The sequence below is a fragment of the Amblyomma maculatum genome, chromosome 1 (assembly GCF_055883805.1).
Source record: "Amblyomma maculatum isolate TAMU_Amacu chromosome 1, ASM5588380v1, whole genome shotgun sequence".
NCBI classification, from domain to species: domain Eukaryota; kingdom Metazoa; phylum Arthropoda; class Arachnida; order Ixodida; family Ixodidae; genus Amblyomma; species Amblyomma maculatum.
The window spans coordinates 360,899,431-360,913,074 of record NC_139344.1 but is presented as its reverse complement, the minus strand read 5'-3'; the positions used below and the strand labels follow the sequence as shown (position 1 = coordinate 360,913,074).

The window sequence follows — 13,644 nt, the reverse complement described above, 5'->3', positions numbered from 1 at the left end:
TTTGTGCGCCGCGGCCGCGCCGCTCGGCTCCCAGAGCCCGTCGAACACTGGTCGACAAAATAAAATTAAAAAAAACAGGATCCTACCGCTTTCCTCATAAAGCTCCCTTAAGGCTGACTAGGCTCCCCACTGCACTGATGGAATTAAAACGGTCAGCGCTTAAACTCGGAGAAGCCGGGTAGGCCGGCCCTTCTCTGAGGCTGCGAGCCATCGCGACGAACTGGCTAACGGGCGCGGCAGAAAGGATAGTAATAACACTTCTCATGCCTTCAACGTGCGCGTGCAAAAGTACATACGCTACAACGTTGACCGTCCTCCCGTAGAGCATGGTAAGTCAAAACACTACGAGAGAATGCCCATCACACCAGCATCCGCGCGTCACCCCGCTACAGAGCGGTGGAGTCGTGTGAGATGACATCCTGCCCTCGCAGAAAATTACAAGATCACAGTGGCTAGCGTCAGCTCCTGATCTCTCGCAATAATAACAGTTAAGGTGGTTTTGCTTGCTTGCCGTTGTGCAATCACCACTGCAGTATTAGAAGATACTGAAAAGTCAGTCCTGCTCACTGCCATGGGTAGTCTATGTGTGGCGTCGTACACACACAGACACTCGATTTGTCACACCTCTGGCCCCACGTTGGGCGCCAAAATATGGGGGTTAATTCTCGTAAGAGAATGCGCCACGAGGGGACTGGACGCAACGGTCGCCTTCTAGCCCCGACGTGCAGCCCTAGCAGACAGAGCTGTGACCCCCAACCCGCGGTGCGAGAAATCGCCACTGCGGCGGGTTCGGGCCAGAGGGGACAAACACCGAGTTGCGTACTCGAACAAGAGTTTATTGCACTGCTCGAGTACACGGCAAGAGAATAGCAATTAAGAACAACCGCCGTGTAGCGAGCGAAAGCCGCGTACGGGGGTGCAATAACAACCACCTAATGGGGAAGCGCGCCAAGGAGGTGAGAGGAGGAGTCTTCTCACCTGACACAGCTTCTCGCTCGCATCCCGTTGCGGTAAGTGCCTACGGTCAGCGGGCGATTCTCGGTGACGGCGGTGGTCTCCTCGGCGGAAATCATGAACCGCGCGCTGCGCGCCCATTCGCCGAAGAACCCCAGCGAGTTGCTGCAGTCGCGCTCCTCGACACGGAACGGGAGAGGAGGTCTCCCGGTTACGCCGGCAGGAAAGAGGGAAGCCCGCGGCAGCGTCGCCGCAGGGCCCGGGAGGCGGCGGGGGGTGGCCAGCATGCCCTCTCCTCCGCCAACCTCTCTGCCAGCGCGCGTAATCACGCGTGTTAATTACGCGCGGGCGTTACAATGGAGGAAGGGGATTGTGAATCCCCACATCAAGCCGCGTACGGGGGTGCAATAACAACCACCTAATGGGGAAGCGCGTCAAGTAGGTGAGAGGAAGTGTCTGCTCACCTGACACAGCTTCTCGCTCGCATCCCGTTGCGGTGCCTACGGTCAGCGGGCGATTCTCGGTGACGGCGGTGGTCTCCTCGGCAGAAATCATGAACCGCGCGCTGCGCGCCCATTCGCCGAAGACCCCCAGCGAGTTGCTGCAGTCGCGCTCCTCGACACGGAACGGGAGAGGAGGTCTCCCGGTTACGCCGGCAGGAAAGAGGGAAGCCCGCGGCAGCGTCGCCGCAGGGCCCGGGAGGCGGCGGGGGGTGGCCAGCATGCCCTCTCCTCCGCCAACCTCTCTGCCAGCGCGCGTAATCACGCGTGTTAATTACGCGCGGGCGTTACAATGGAGGAAGGGGATTGTGAATCCCCACAAGTTGAACTGACAGAGAGTGAATAAACAGCTATGCACAGTGCACTCGTTAATTCAGCCTTCAAGTGATAAAAAAAATCATCAGAATTACCGCATACATGCATGTAAGGGCTGCCCCCGTGTATGGGTTGCACCTCCTATTTTCCTAAGCAAATATTAAAATAAAAATCCGCGTAAGGGCCGCACCCAAACTTTCCATGATCCTACACGTTGCACTTTGGCCAAGCCTTGCAAGCTTTAATTAAGCACCTGGCTCACCTGGAAGCTGTCAAGCTGTAGCTGTAGTTTGGGCAGTTGGCTGGAATTGTATTGTCGGAATTCAGACAGAGAACAGGCGTAGGAAAAGCCCCGGGGCCACCAGAGGTCCTTGACTCTCATCTGGAGCCCCTTGTAGTTTTTCAGCGTGGCGTTCATCTCCACAAGACCGAAGCCACCACGCTGGTCCCACTGAAACACCATCCTGCGTGGTGGACACGAGGAAGAGGCTTGCCAGATACACAGGGTTGGAAGCAGGCTCGGGCATATTGAAGCAGCTCAGGGAGCAGAGACAGATCCATTTTGGAGCAGCTTTGAAGCAATAAAATGCGAGTTCTGAAGCGTGACTCTAAGGTCAAATGCTTTCAAAACTGCAATTTCCCAGCCCAATATGTGCACAAAAATATCCAATTTGACTCCTTTTTATTCAAAGTTCAAAGCACGCACCTTTGACAAGATTAACAGCAAGGACACGTACAGATGCTAAAATAGAACAACTGACCTAAATCCACCTAAGAGCAAACAGAATGCTTGCTTCTACACTCACACCTGAACATCATGCTTGGCTGAAAGCTTCAGACTTGACGTGACAGATTCAAACGTGGAGTCTACCACCCGATTTCTGCTTCCCATTTTTTCGTAGGCCATACAATGACCCAATGTGCAGCGAAAACCAGTCTTCTCCTAAATTTGATCGCAGGATACCGAGTCAGCCAGTTTGGAGCAGTTTTGGAGCAATACTGCATTTTTGACGGAGCAGGGAAAGCTTTCTGGAGCACAATAGGGCAGACGGAGCAGTAATCCTGCCCCTGCTAACTTAAGGCAGCAGCCTACGCCAACCCGGCCAATTTGAAGGTCAGGGGTGGTATGCAGATATGCTTGATTTGACTGAATTACAAATGGGTAAAGCAAATTGCTCCTTCGGGCTATGGGGCAGTGCCACAGAGCATTGCCTATTGCTTGATAAGAGAACAGTTGCAGATTCTGTAACCACAGCAGCCCAAGAAAAAAAAGTTTACAGCATGTTTTGTAGACTGCTAAAACGTGCGCCTGCTAAGGAAAGGTCACGTTTCGCAGCAAAGCAGCCACAGATACCAAAGTAATCTGCTCTGCGCTCTTTTCCCTACTAGCTGTGAATTAGCCAGTCAAATGTATACTAGAAATTGCAGGACCACAGATATTCTTGAAATTATCCAGCATTTCAAGTGAACCAAGTTCGAATTATTGGAGTTTTATTGTTTGCTCCACCAGGTTCTTACAGGTGGAATCGAAATGTTTCCTGGAAAGTGAAAGTGGTCGAGAGAAGGAATTCTGCATAGGAACAGTGTTCTCAAGCATAAGATTAGTCTTGTTGCAGCTCAGTAGATTTAATTGATCAACAAGGAGTGAAAAGAATCCCAGGCAAAAGCATAGATCTTTGACGTCGCTCGCCAGGCTAAGAGAACGAGAGAATGGACACATGCTGCTGTAAAGGCCATGCGACATGAACCACTGAGGACTAAGCGCAACAGCAAGGTGCTAAGAACTTTGGCTAAAACCACAAGGGGATGCCGGTTGCTTCTGTATAATTTGTCCTTGCGACACGTGCAATCGCCAACCATGGGGTATAAAATAATGCTGCCATTCTCAACAGGATGTAGCAAGCCTATCCCATAAGTCGTGATTTGACTGTGCTGTGAGCCTAGCCCTCCTGAACAGCACTCTCAAAGCTCAAGAACTCGTCGCGGTACCTCAGCGTTTAAAGCACTTCACTGATAAACACAAAGATGCCGGTCAAATCCCAGCATGTTAAACCTGACGCTAAACCCGATTAACCAGATCAATCTATTCAACAAGAATCAATGTTGCATTTTTTTTTTTTTTTTTTTCAGTAAGCTGGTAATTGCTCTCAGTATTTTCCATTGCAAGCTCCTGTTTGCTGTTTTTCAGGAGACTGCCACTTCCTGAGCTGAGCTTCTGCATTTTTGTTGTTGCCTGTTAGGTTAAGTGCCTACAATGGGGTTGACTGCATGCAACACCGGCCTGTGCAGTTTCTCTGAGTGGTATGCCACAGTTAGAGGGTTAGGTTACCGGCTTCTCTGGATGCTTTAAGTAGCACAGTTAACAAAAACCAAAGAAGCAATGCATGCTCTTCAGATGCTTTAGGTAATCCAGGCCTCGTGCTGGTGTATGCACTTGGCAATGCACATAGCGTTCCATAGATATGATGATGTTAATTATTATGCAAACCCATTCCCCTCATGTCTCGGATGAGCGGAAGGTACTGTAAAAATGATCTCAAAAGCGAGCATTGTGTCAAAATGCAACACTACAGTGCCACTTGCAGTTTGGCTTGCTACTCGTCAGTCCGGCTGCGCATGAGTGTAGGAGCCAGGATGGACTGGAAGGGACTGTTTTCATCGCTTTTTGTCTCCTCTGGCTTCAGACTGCTGTCCCTGTGATTGCACCATTGTGCATTTACAGTTACACCACAATGTAATGAACCTCTGTGTAGAGAGTTTCTGGATATTACGAAGTTTTTCAATTCCTCAATGCCGCACCCACTGGAATGCATGTATTTTACGCTCCATGTAACGAGCATGTTGCAGCAGGCGACCTTGATAGAAAAAACTTGATATAACGAAGCCCCACAAGGTTCATGACGACGTGTAGATGTGTTGTGCAAGCCGCAGTGAAGGCAGAGGCTGCTGTCTCAGTCACGCCGCATCTCAGCAGAATTGCAAAACTTTTCATTGCTTCTATACCTTCAAGTAATGGGGATTCACTACAAAAGTCTTCAAGGTGACTTTCCCTACATTTAACTCTTATTGTGGTTCCTATCCTGCCATGTCCTTTTGAGTCTTCACTCAAAAACTGCATTTTTTTTATAACAAAAACTTGGCTGCAACAAAGAATTGTGGAAATTTTACAATTTCCCAATAACCAGGTGTAACTGCATAGTTTTATTTTTAGTTGTACCTCCATAGTTACTCCAATAAAGGTAGTGCAATCCTGCAATGAAAATTTACGCCTGGGTACTTTTTCCTTGTTGCAGTTGGCTTCTTTGAAAACCCAGTCAATATGAATATTTTTGGCATCCCCAATGACTCTGAATTAGCAAGGTTTTACCACGATAAAGAAAGAAAAACCAAACTCACAGCAGGGTGAAGCCAGTGACCGGTCCAGTGTCTGGAAATTTGAGGGTAATGCTGAAAAGAAGATGCAGCTGTCAACACAATTGCCCACAAAGAGCACTGCTTTCTGCTGTAGGCCTTCTGTGTCCCATAAAATACCCCTTACAGGGGTGGAAGCAGGCTCAAGCATTTTGGAGCAGACAGGGAGCAGTAATAAAGCCCTTTTGGAGAAGCATTGGATAAATTAAATGAGAGCTTTGAAGCATGTTTCTTGGCCGAAACTGTTTTATTAAAGGCAATTTTCGCTGACATAAAGACATGCTATTTGAATGCTTGAAGTTCAAAATTCAATGCTTTGTTGACTATGTGTGCATCTCCGACAAGACATGATGAACGGTCAAAACATGTACAGATCCTTTAAGTTACACATCTGATTAGAGTAGCAACTTGGAAGAGAGAAGACGCAAACAGGATGCTTGCTCCTACACTTAAAACTGAATACCAACTTTGAAAAGCCATTCACTATTTTGACTAGACAGATTCAAGGATGGAGTCTACCACATTGATGCACTCATGTACCAACACTAGTTTTTAGCTCACATCGACGATCAGCACATTTCTGCTCTCTATTTTGTGCATACCCTTTTTGATCCTACTCCTGGTGACAATTTTCGAGGCACTGGTCAGTATATTGGGCTTCCTTAATTTTATAATAATAGGGCCTTATAATAGGCCCTGTGTGGCTTTCCAACACTCCTGAGAACACTTTAGTGATTGGTATCTAGAAACGTCACCCCCATAACAGTTCAGGTATGCTTTGATCTCACATAGCCTTGACAGCCTCGATGGTGAAGTACCTGCTGCTCTGCAAAGCAGAGTGATTAGTACAACTCGTGTGGTTCTGTGGACAACTGGTTAACAGCTCGTAGTATTTCGCGGTGTCTGCTTCACTCACTGCTCTTGCTCCTTTCAGCACCGGTGATTCGGGAGGCTGGGGGAAAGTGCGACGTCAAATGCACAGAGCATCTTTTTTCTTTTGCAACCAACTCTCTTTAATCACTTGTGGATCGTTTTAAATTTACTTGCCAACAAACATTTATACCGCTCCATGCTCTGGTTGTTTATGAATATTTTATATGCATTACACTCAGCGTGAGATGCATTACACCTCTATCATTGGTGTGCTGCCCATAGTTTTCACTATGCGGCCCCTATACTGTGTACACGAAACTTGCTTGTCATCACCCAAGGCCCGCATTCCGAGTTTGCGTCATTATCGAAGTGTCGCTATCTCAAGTGACCTCGAGTCATCTGATTGGTCGAAACGCCGGAACCGATTGTTGTCACTACCGAACCGGAAGATGTAACAACAGTCTGTTCCAGCGTTTCGACCAATCAGATGACTTGAGGTCATGTGAAATAGCGACACTTTCGATAAAGACGCAAACTCGAAATATGGGCCTTGCTACACTTCTAGTCATGCGATCAAATTGCATCGGATCACATTTTTTGTAAGCAACATCATTACTGGCCGCTGAATTCGATGACAAAACACTGCAGCAGTCCGTTTGGAGCAGTTTTGAAGCAATATTGCATTTTGGAGTAGAATGAAGGAAATAGAGCAGCACTTCCACCCCACCCTTAGTACCAATAACTCCAAAGCTCTAAGCTTTAACCTAATTCGAAGTTTGCGGCACTAATGATGATTGTAATGACTACTGCACTAGTTTGTTTGGTTTGCTTACATACGACAAATGACCCTATTAAAACTAGTTTTCAGGCACCTCACTTTTTTTAGTCCCAGAAAGGAGTAGAAAGAAGAAATAAAATATGAAATCATTCTCATTCAGAACCCTGGCATACATTAATCTCCCGCGAACAGCGATTTAAATGGAGGCATATAGAGGGAATGGCTCCATTCCCTATATATATGCATATACATATATTTATATATATATAGTGCAGTCCACTTACAAAGATACCAGATATAGCGATATACAGTCGAACCCGGATATATCGATAATTCGATATACAGAAATTGGCTTGTGAGGGCACTTACAATGCGAAAAAACGATACGGTATTTGTCGCTTAATCAACCCACTCGCATAATGAACCCACCCTCCACTTGTGCACCCAAGAACTTTAAAAAAAAATGCGTAAAGGACAGCTTGCTCAAATGCAAGCGATTGAGCGATCTCATCGACGAGCGGCAGCGACAGAGCGAAACGTCCCTCTCGCCGCTCGAGCCACCGGGGTAGCTCAAAACAAGGTTTCTGTGTCGCCGCGCAGAATTCGCCAGCGTTTTCGCTTGCATGTCGCACTGGTGGTCTCATCCACAGCTCATTTCTTGGCAGCGTGCCAAGATGCTGCGCAGCGATAACGTCCAGGCGCGTTTATCTTTTGATAGCTCCTGCAATGACGGGGAGCGAACTTGGCAGAGTGCCTGTGATGGCTTGATTGCACAAGCCACGTCGCGCTTGCGCTTGGGGCGGGCGTCATGATCGCAGTAGCTGACTGCTTGCGTTCGTTGATTCATACATGCTGAATAAACGACTCCCGCAAAAAAAAAAAAATAAATAAACTGCCGCCGCTTAACATCCGAACAGCACAACGATAAGAAAGGATGACTAAAAAAAAAAAAAAAACGAGACAGCTGCCGCTTAACGTCCGCGGGCGCCATAGCCGCGTCAGTGGCAGAGTGTTCGCAACACACGCTGGAGACAGCGTCCGACGTCTGTTTGAAAACGGGCTGAGCTGGCTTGGCGCATGTGTAGCGCGTTCTGAAGGAGAGAGATAGCTCGGCAAAAGAATGGGCATACCCACGCACATGGCTTGCAAACGTCATGTGTAAGTGCGCGGGAAACGATAACTGCAGATGCGTGCGCCTTTAGGGAATGGGCGCAGCGCTGCCCAGACCAGCCGTCTCCGAGCTGTTCCTTCTCATTCCTTCCGCGCATGGCTTGAAAACGTCATGTGGCAAACGGCCAAGGGTGATGCGATCGTCTTTGGGGAAGGCACACTTTCCAGTGCGTGGTGCGGAGTTCGATATATCGAACGACCGGTGAAATATGACGCAGCTTTCCTATACTTTTTCATGGGATTTTCAAGGGGATACTTTGCGAGTTCGATATAACCAAAATTCGATGTATTCGGGTTCGATATAACCAGGTTCGACTGTATCACTTATAACGATCAAATTCCTGAGATTTATCATTTTATTATTGCCCCTTATGTAAAAATAAACCAGACATAACAATCGACTATCGGCGGTATATCGGATACAATGATATATTTATCGCCGCCCTGTAGGTGTTTACCATGAAAATTTGATTGAATATTCAATAAAAGATAAAATATTAAGACAATGACGTGAAAACTCGACATATGCAGCGAAAACGGAAGGAAATGAGCTCTATCATCATCGCAATCGCAGCTGCGCAAAGGGTGCTGCTGCGGCCGTATTGCCATCACAGATTCCGCGTCCGTGGAAGATGGTGGCGACCAACATTATTAGATTACTTTTTAGTTTGCAAACTCTGGCGCTGCGGGTGTCACCCTTCCTTGTACCGCCGACCGGGGTTTGACCAACCTGACAGCCTCCGGCCTCCGTACCAACGCTGTGCGCGCCAGCAGTCAATGTACTATGTGCTCTTTTGGAGAACTTTTTTTTGTTTCCTTCCGCTCTGTTGCATGTTTGTCCCTACTTTTGTGAGTCCTCAAGATTTATCTAAACATCTAGAGCGACGCAGCTGGTGCCGGTTGCGCGCCGTGTAATTCCGCCGCAACTCAACAAAGCGCCGTCTGCGCGCCCAAACTGCGCATCTACGCGAGGCGCAGCTCAAGTTAGGCTTTGTCTCGAGTTCTCCACCCCGAAATCAAAGCACAGCATTTACTCAGTGTTATCAAAAGTCCAGAGCCCTGTTGGCTCTGGTGCATGTCTTACTACATATCAGAGCTTCAAGGGGGGTGCATGACGCACCCACAGGTATACGTATGTTGAGTAATCAGGTTTGTTAACGATGTCTACTGTCTGCTGTGGTTAACGAATGTCTGCTGCAATACATGAAGCTGGTACCAACATTTTCTGGAACTAAGACATTGGGCTAGTCGGTTCATAGTTTTAGAAAAGCAAGTGTGCAGGGCGCTGAAACTTAGCCTGGTAGTGCCAATGGCATTACCAGGCTGCATGTTTTGGCCACGGCCGCTCAATGGAGGCGCACTTGGGTGCGGCCCGTCGCGTCGCCCAGAAGAGCCGTATTGCGCCTAGTTCTCATCGCCACCGCTGCGGAGCCACCGCTCCGGGACGAGTTCGGGCGGAGAGCTGCGCGCAGCGGCCGTGGCTGTGCTTTCGTTTCGGCGTCCGCGTGGTCGGCGCTTGCTCAATTTAGGATTATGAGCGGCGTTTCACTCAGTATGTGATCCTATGTGCAAGTTTGCTATTGATAAGGTGATAGCGGCAAGTCATCATCACTAGGCTTTTCCAAGTCATTCGTGGTCTTCCGTTTACAACGAGAACGGGCAGTCGTGTGCTTCGCTGAGTGCACACCCATTTAGTTGCATTTCAACCACTGTAATAACGTATTAGATATTGCAATCTTGAAATCGGGACATGGTTTGGGGCCATTTATTCAGCGTGCACTTTTCTGGACGCAGCGTTCAACATTATTGTTCAGCCTGTTCCTCCGTTTTCACTGGAATTAATATTATTCTGGGGACCACCACCAAAACATACTAGCTAACACAAACTGTTGCAAAAGAAACAACACAAGACAGCCAGTTCAACGACACGCCTGCAGGCTCTGGCAATTTTTTTCTCGTTTATGAAGCCGCGTGATGAGGACACGCAAGCTTATTTTACAAGCGAAGAACTTTTATCGAAAAAGGTTTATGTGCAAGCGTGATTTTTTCCACTGTCTGATTAATGTTGCCTGTCCAGTTGGTCAGCAGTGGTCGCATTAGTTTAGTTAGGTCCTTAGTGTGACTGCGGTCTTTTCTCTCGCAAATCAGCTCTGGAAATTGCACAAAATAGGGAAGAAGGGATGAAATTAACATGTTGCATAGCTTGCTGCTTCTTATGACCTGCAGGAACTTCATCACCTTGCTAACAAAGGTGCATGGTGATTTTCAGATACCATAGGCGTCCATCATCAAGAATTTTGATAAGTCCAGGGTATTGCAGGAATCACAAGGCACAAAGTTAATAAATGGATGGGGACTAATAAAATAAAATTATTGACACTCTAAAGTAAGCACTAGAAGTTATCTAAACTTTGGTAATATATAAATAATGAAAACACGGGCAGGCACTGAAAACAGAATAAATAAAAATGTTTCATGAGATTCTGTTAAACTATTTATACTTTATCTTCAAATGGACGTGCAAGGTAACCAGCCAAAAACTCAATCGGTGCTAACTCTATGTCAGCTGCTGGTTCACACATGAATGAATCCAAGCTGACTCGAAAACTCTCTCGCAGCAGAGGTGATATGGCAGTTGGCAAGGTACGACTTTCATAATCACGAATGCCAAGTTTTATAGCTGTCTATTGTTGATAGGTGCATTTGCAGACTGATGCTTGCAAGATGCCAACCTGCACAAAGCATGGCAAAATGTGTATCTCAGTCGATATATTTTTTTTTCGCTAGTTGTACCTTCAGTATTTTCTCCGAGGTGAAAACTGCAGCCCTTGCGTCAACTCTGTCGTTCCCGCCTTTGAATTGCCTTAGGCTGCTAAAAAGCGATACTACAGGCCTGCTGTTGAGGGCCTGCTTTAGGGCGTATTGGAAGCTGAAAATAAGATTCGGTTAAACGCAATGCACTTGTAAGGCACACAGAAGACGTTGCAAGATACTTGATGTGATCAAGAAGGTACTTAATTTGCGCCACTGTGGATCTGGTTGTCATGATTATTGCTTCGTACGTTAATTTGCTTGGTTAGCCTTTGCTTCGACGTGCCTCCTAGGACCTGAATGTCTTTGATATGGCAAAGTCCAACTCTAACCAAGAGAGTCACTCGTCATCTGACAAATAGAGCGGCTCCTCTTGGTGTCTCTATGGCTTCACTTATGCGATGTTGAGCAAGGCATACCATTTTGATATCATCGTCATAAAAGTGATCGTGGCGCACCTATCTTGAAACACACATGCTTCAGGATGACACGGGGGGTTGTCCAGGAGGAAATGAAGTGTAGCTATAACAAGTGGGGAAGATAAAGCTATTGACCTGCGCACATTAATTTTTTCAAGGTTGTTTGGCTCAACATGAGCCCGCATGAGTAACTCAACTTGTAAGGTGGGCAGTTTGGGAACACGAAGGGGACAGCTGAAGGAAGCAGGATCTTCAGTTTTATGTTCTTCCTGTAATCGTCATCTGTGAAGTGCAGTGAGTATACCAGTGACTTGTCACTCGGCTCCCACCGGCTTCCTTTTCCGTCCTAACCTTCCCGAGATATGTTTTTCAGCCATGCTGCTCGACGTTGTGAATCGCACGGGAACCCATGGTAACCGATCTTTTCTTGCTTTCGTGGTGGACAGCGGCACACAGCAGTTGCCTGGCATGGTGCTGCATACGCTTAGGACGCTGTTGACACAGGCACCGATGACAAGCATGCAGAACTATCAGAACCACGCGGTTATGCTGAGTACTGAAAACGATAACACGCGCCAACCCAGCCAGCGCGCTCCTTCTGCGTCGTCTGCTCGTCCGTGCCGGCGGCGCCTTGTCCTGGAGTGGTGGCGCCCCCGCGGCGGAAACTGTAACTTCTCCCAATACGCGCTTCCCCAGCCATTGAGGCGCGACGCGACGGGCCGCACCAAGTGCGCCTCCATTGAGCGGCCGTGTTTTGGCTAATGCAAAAAGAGATTTCAGTTCATGCAGGAAGAACGTTCCATCACAACAAGCTAGGTCACCAAATGCACTTTGGATGTCGTTTGAGACTCCCCGGTCGTACAGTCGGTCTTACAAAGGAGAAACTGGATGGTGGGCGCTATTTTAATGAGTGAGCTCTGAAACACGGCACGATTCATTCATGCGCACCGGAACAGACAGCAATCTCCATCTGTGTTGCAAAAACTGCGACAGCAAAGGCTGCTTATTTTTATCTTGAAAACATCAAGAAAAGAGACTGAATTCTTAGATGAACACAAAACTCTTAGAAATTCTATGCGCACCACACGTCCAGTTGTTATCCTTGCCTAGTGTACATTCCCAAATTTCCTGCTTGAGCCTTTTGCTATTCTTATAGTCCCCTGCTTTCACGAAATAAATTAAGTTGGAAGCCTGCCCTCTCTGTGCGCATGCTCTTCTCGTTCCTCTCTTGTTTTGTACCATACTCTTCGTTCGCCTTTGAATCCGCTGTTTTCACAAGGCTGCTTTGCGCATGCACGCCTCTCCCCTGGTTGAAAACAAACCACCAGCCCAAACTGCACATGTGCAGTTCCTGGCCTCCGCGATCGGCGCAGCTGTGACTGATCTCGGAGGCCATGTGTAGTTATGCAAACAGGCGTATGCGACTGATGGCGGTAGCTGTCCAGAACACACACAGTCATTTCGCTGGTGCCAAGAGCGTTTTCAACCAGTAGCAAACGAATTTTCAACCACTCACAGAGGGCGCCACATTTTGTGAGAAAGGCAAATTTAAAAAAAAATCGGGAAACCGGGGGGGGGGGGGGGGGGGGGGGGGGGGGGGCTTAAAGAGCTAGAAAAGTACAAAATTCTGGCTTTCTTTTGCACTGAACACATATGTTACTCACCATCAAGATACTAAACTATGTTATTGTAGCATAAATGCGCATTTCAACCCAAAATGTGAACCACCAGCTATCGAGCAAAGGAAATGTGGATGTGGCAAACAAAAAAGTGCACCTGTCATAATTATACCTGCTTAAATATTGCTGCAAATGTTTTTCTATCGATTTAGTAAACTGCTCTCAGTATAACGTACGTTTGCTATTCCCATTATTCATCGACCTTCTACATTGAAGAAAGCGTGCTTTCTAGAACTAAATCTGTACCTTACTGTTAAAAAAAACTATTGTAGCAATTGAACGCTCTGCAACAATATAACTACTCTTTCTCGACTTTAAGATTCCAACGATAAATGGTATTGCTGCTGTTGTTGGCTCGCTGCTGACACTATAAACAACGCCCGATACACAATCAAAGAATGTGGACCTGGTTCATCTTCAAAGCTGCATGGATAAGGCTCCTGTGTAGCGATTCAGGCATCTCAACCACATCTCGGTTGCATGCGATAGTTCTTGCTTTTCCAATGCCGCTTTGTTTGCACACTAAAAAGTAATGCTTCTGCAGTCTCTAAAAAATATCACCCCTGAAGCGGAATAGTCTGCATAAATTGGTGTATAAACGCAGAGCGCAGGCAGCGCAGGCTAAGGAAAAATCCTGTGACCGGGCTAACAGCTCATAAAGCGCCACCTCTTGAGCGAGAACGCAAAGGGGCCGCATTTCGCCGCGGAGTCCCAGCGGAGTTTGCAAACTGCAG

At 47.4% G+C, this 13,644-nt stretch overlaps 1 protein-coding gene across 1 annotated transcript in view; it reads right to left on the bottom strand.

Annotated features, from left to right (window-relative positions):
* VhaAC45 (Vacuolar H[+] ATPase AC45 accessory subunit) overlaps window positions 1–13,644 on the bottom strand; it is a 30,476-nt gene that overhangs the window by 5,870 nt on the left and 10,962 nt on the right. Inside the window, exons 7-8 of the mRNA XM_084591580.1 lie at window positions 5,166–5,216; window positions 2,032–2,233 (exon numbers count right to left, since the gene is read on the bottom strand). Of these exons, the coding sequence (XP_084447706.1) occupies window positions 2,032–2,233; window positions 5,166–5,216 (253 nt within the window). The remainder of the gene's footprint in view (window positions 1–2,031; window positions 2,234–5,165; window positions 5,217–13,644) is intronic.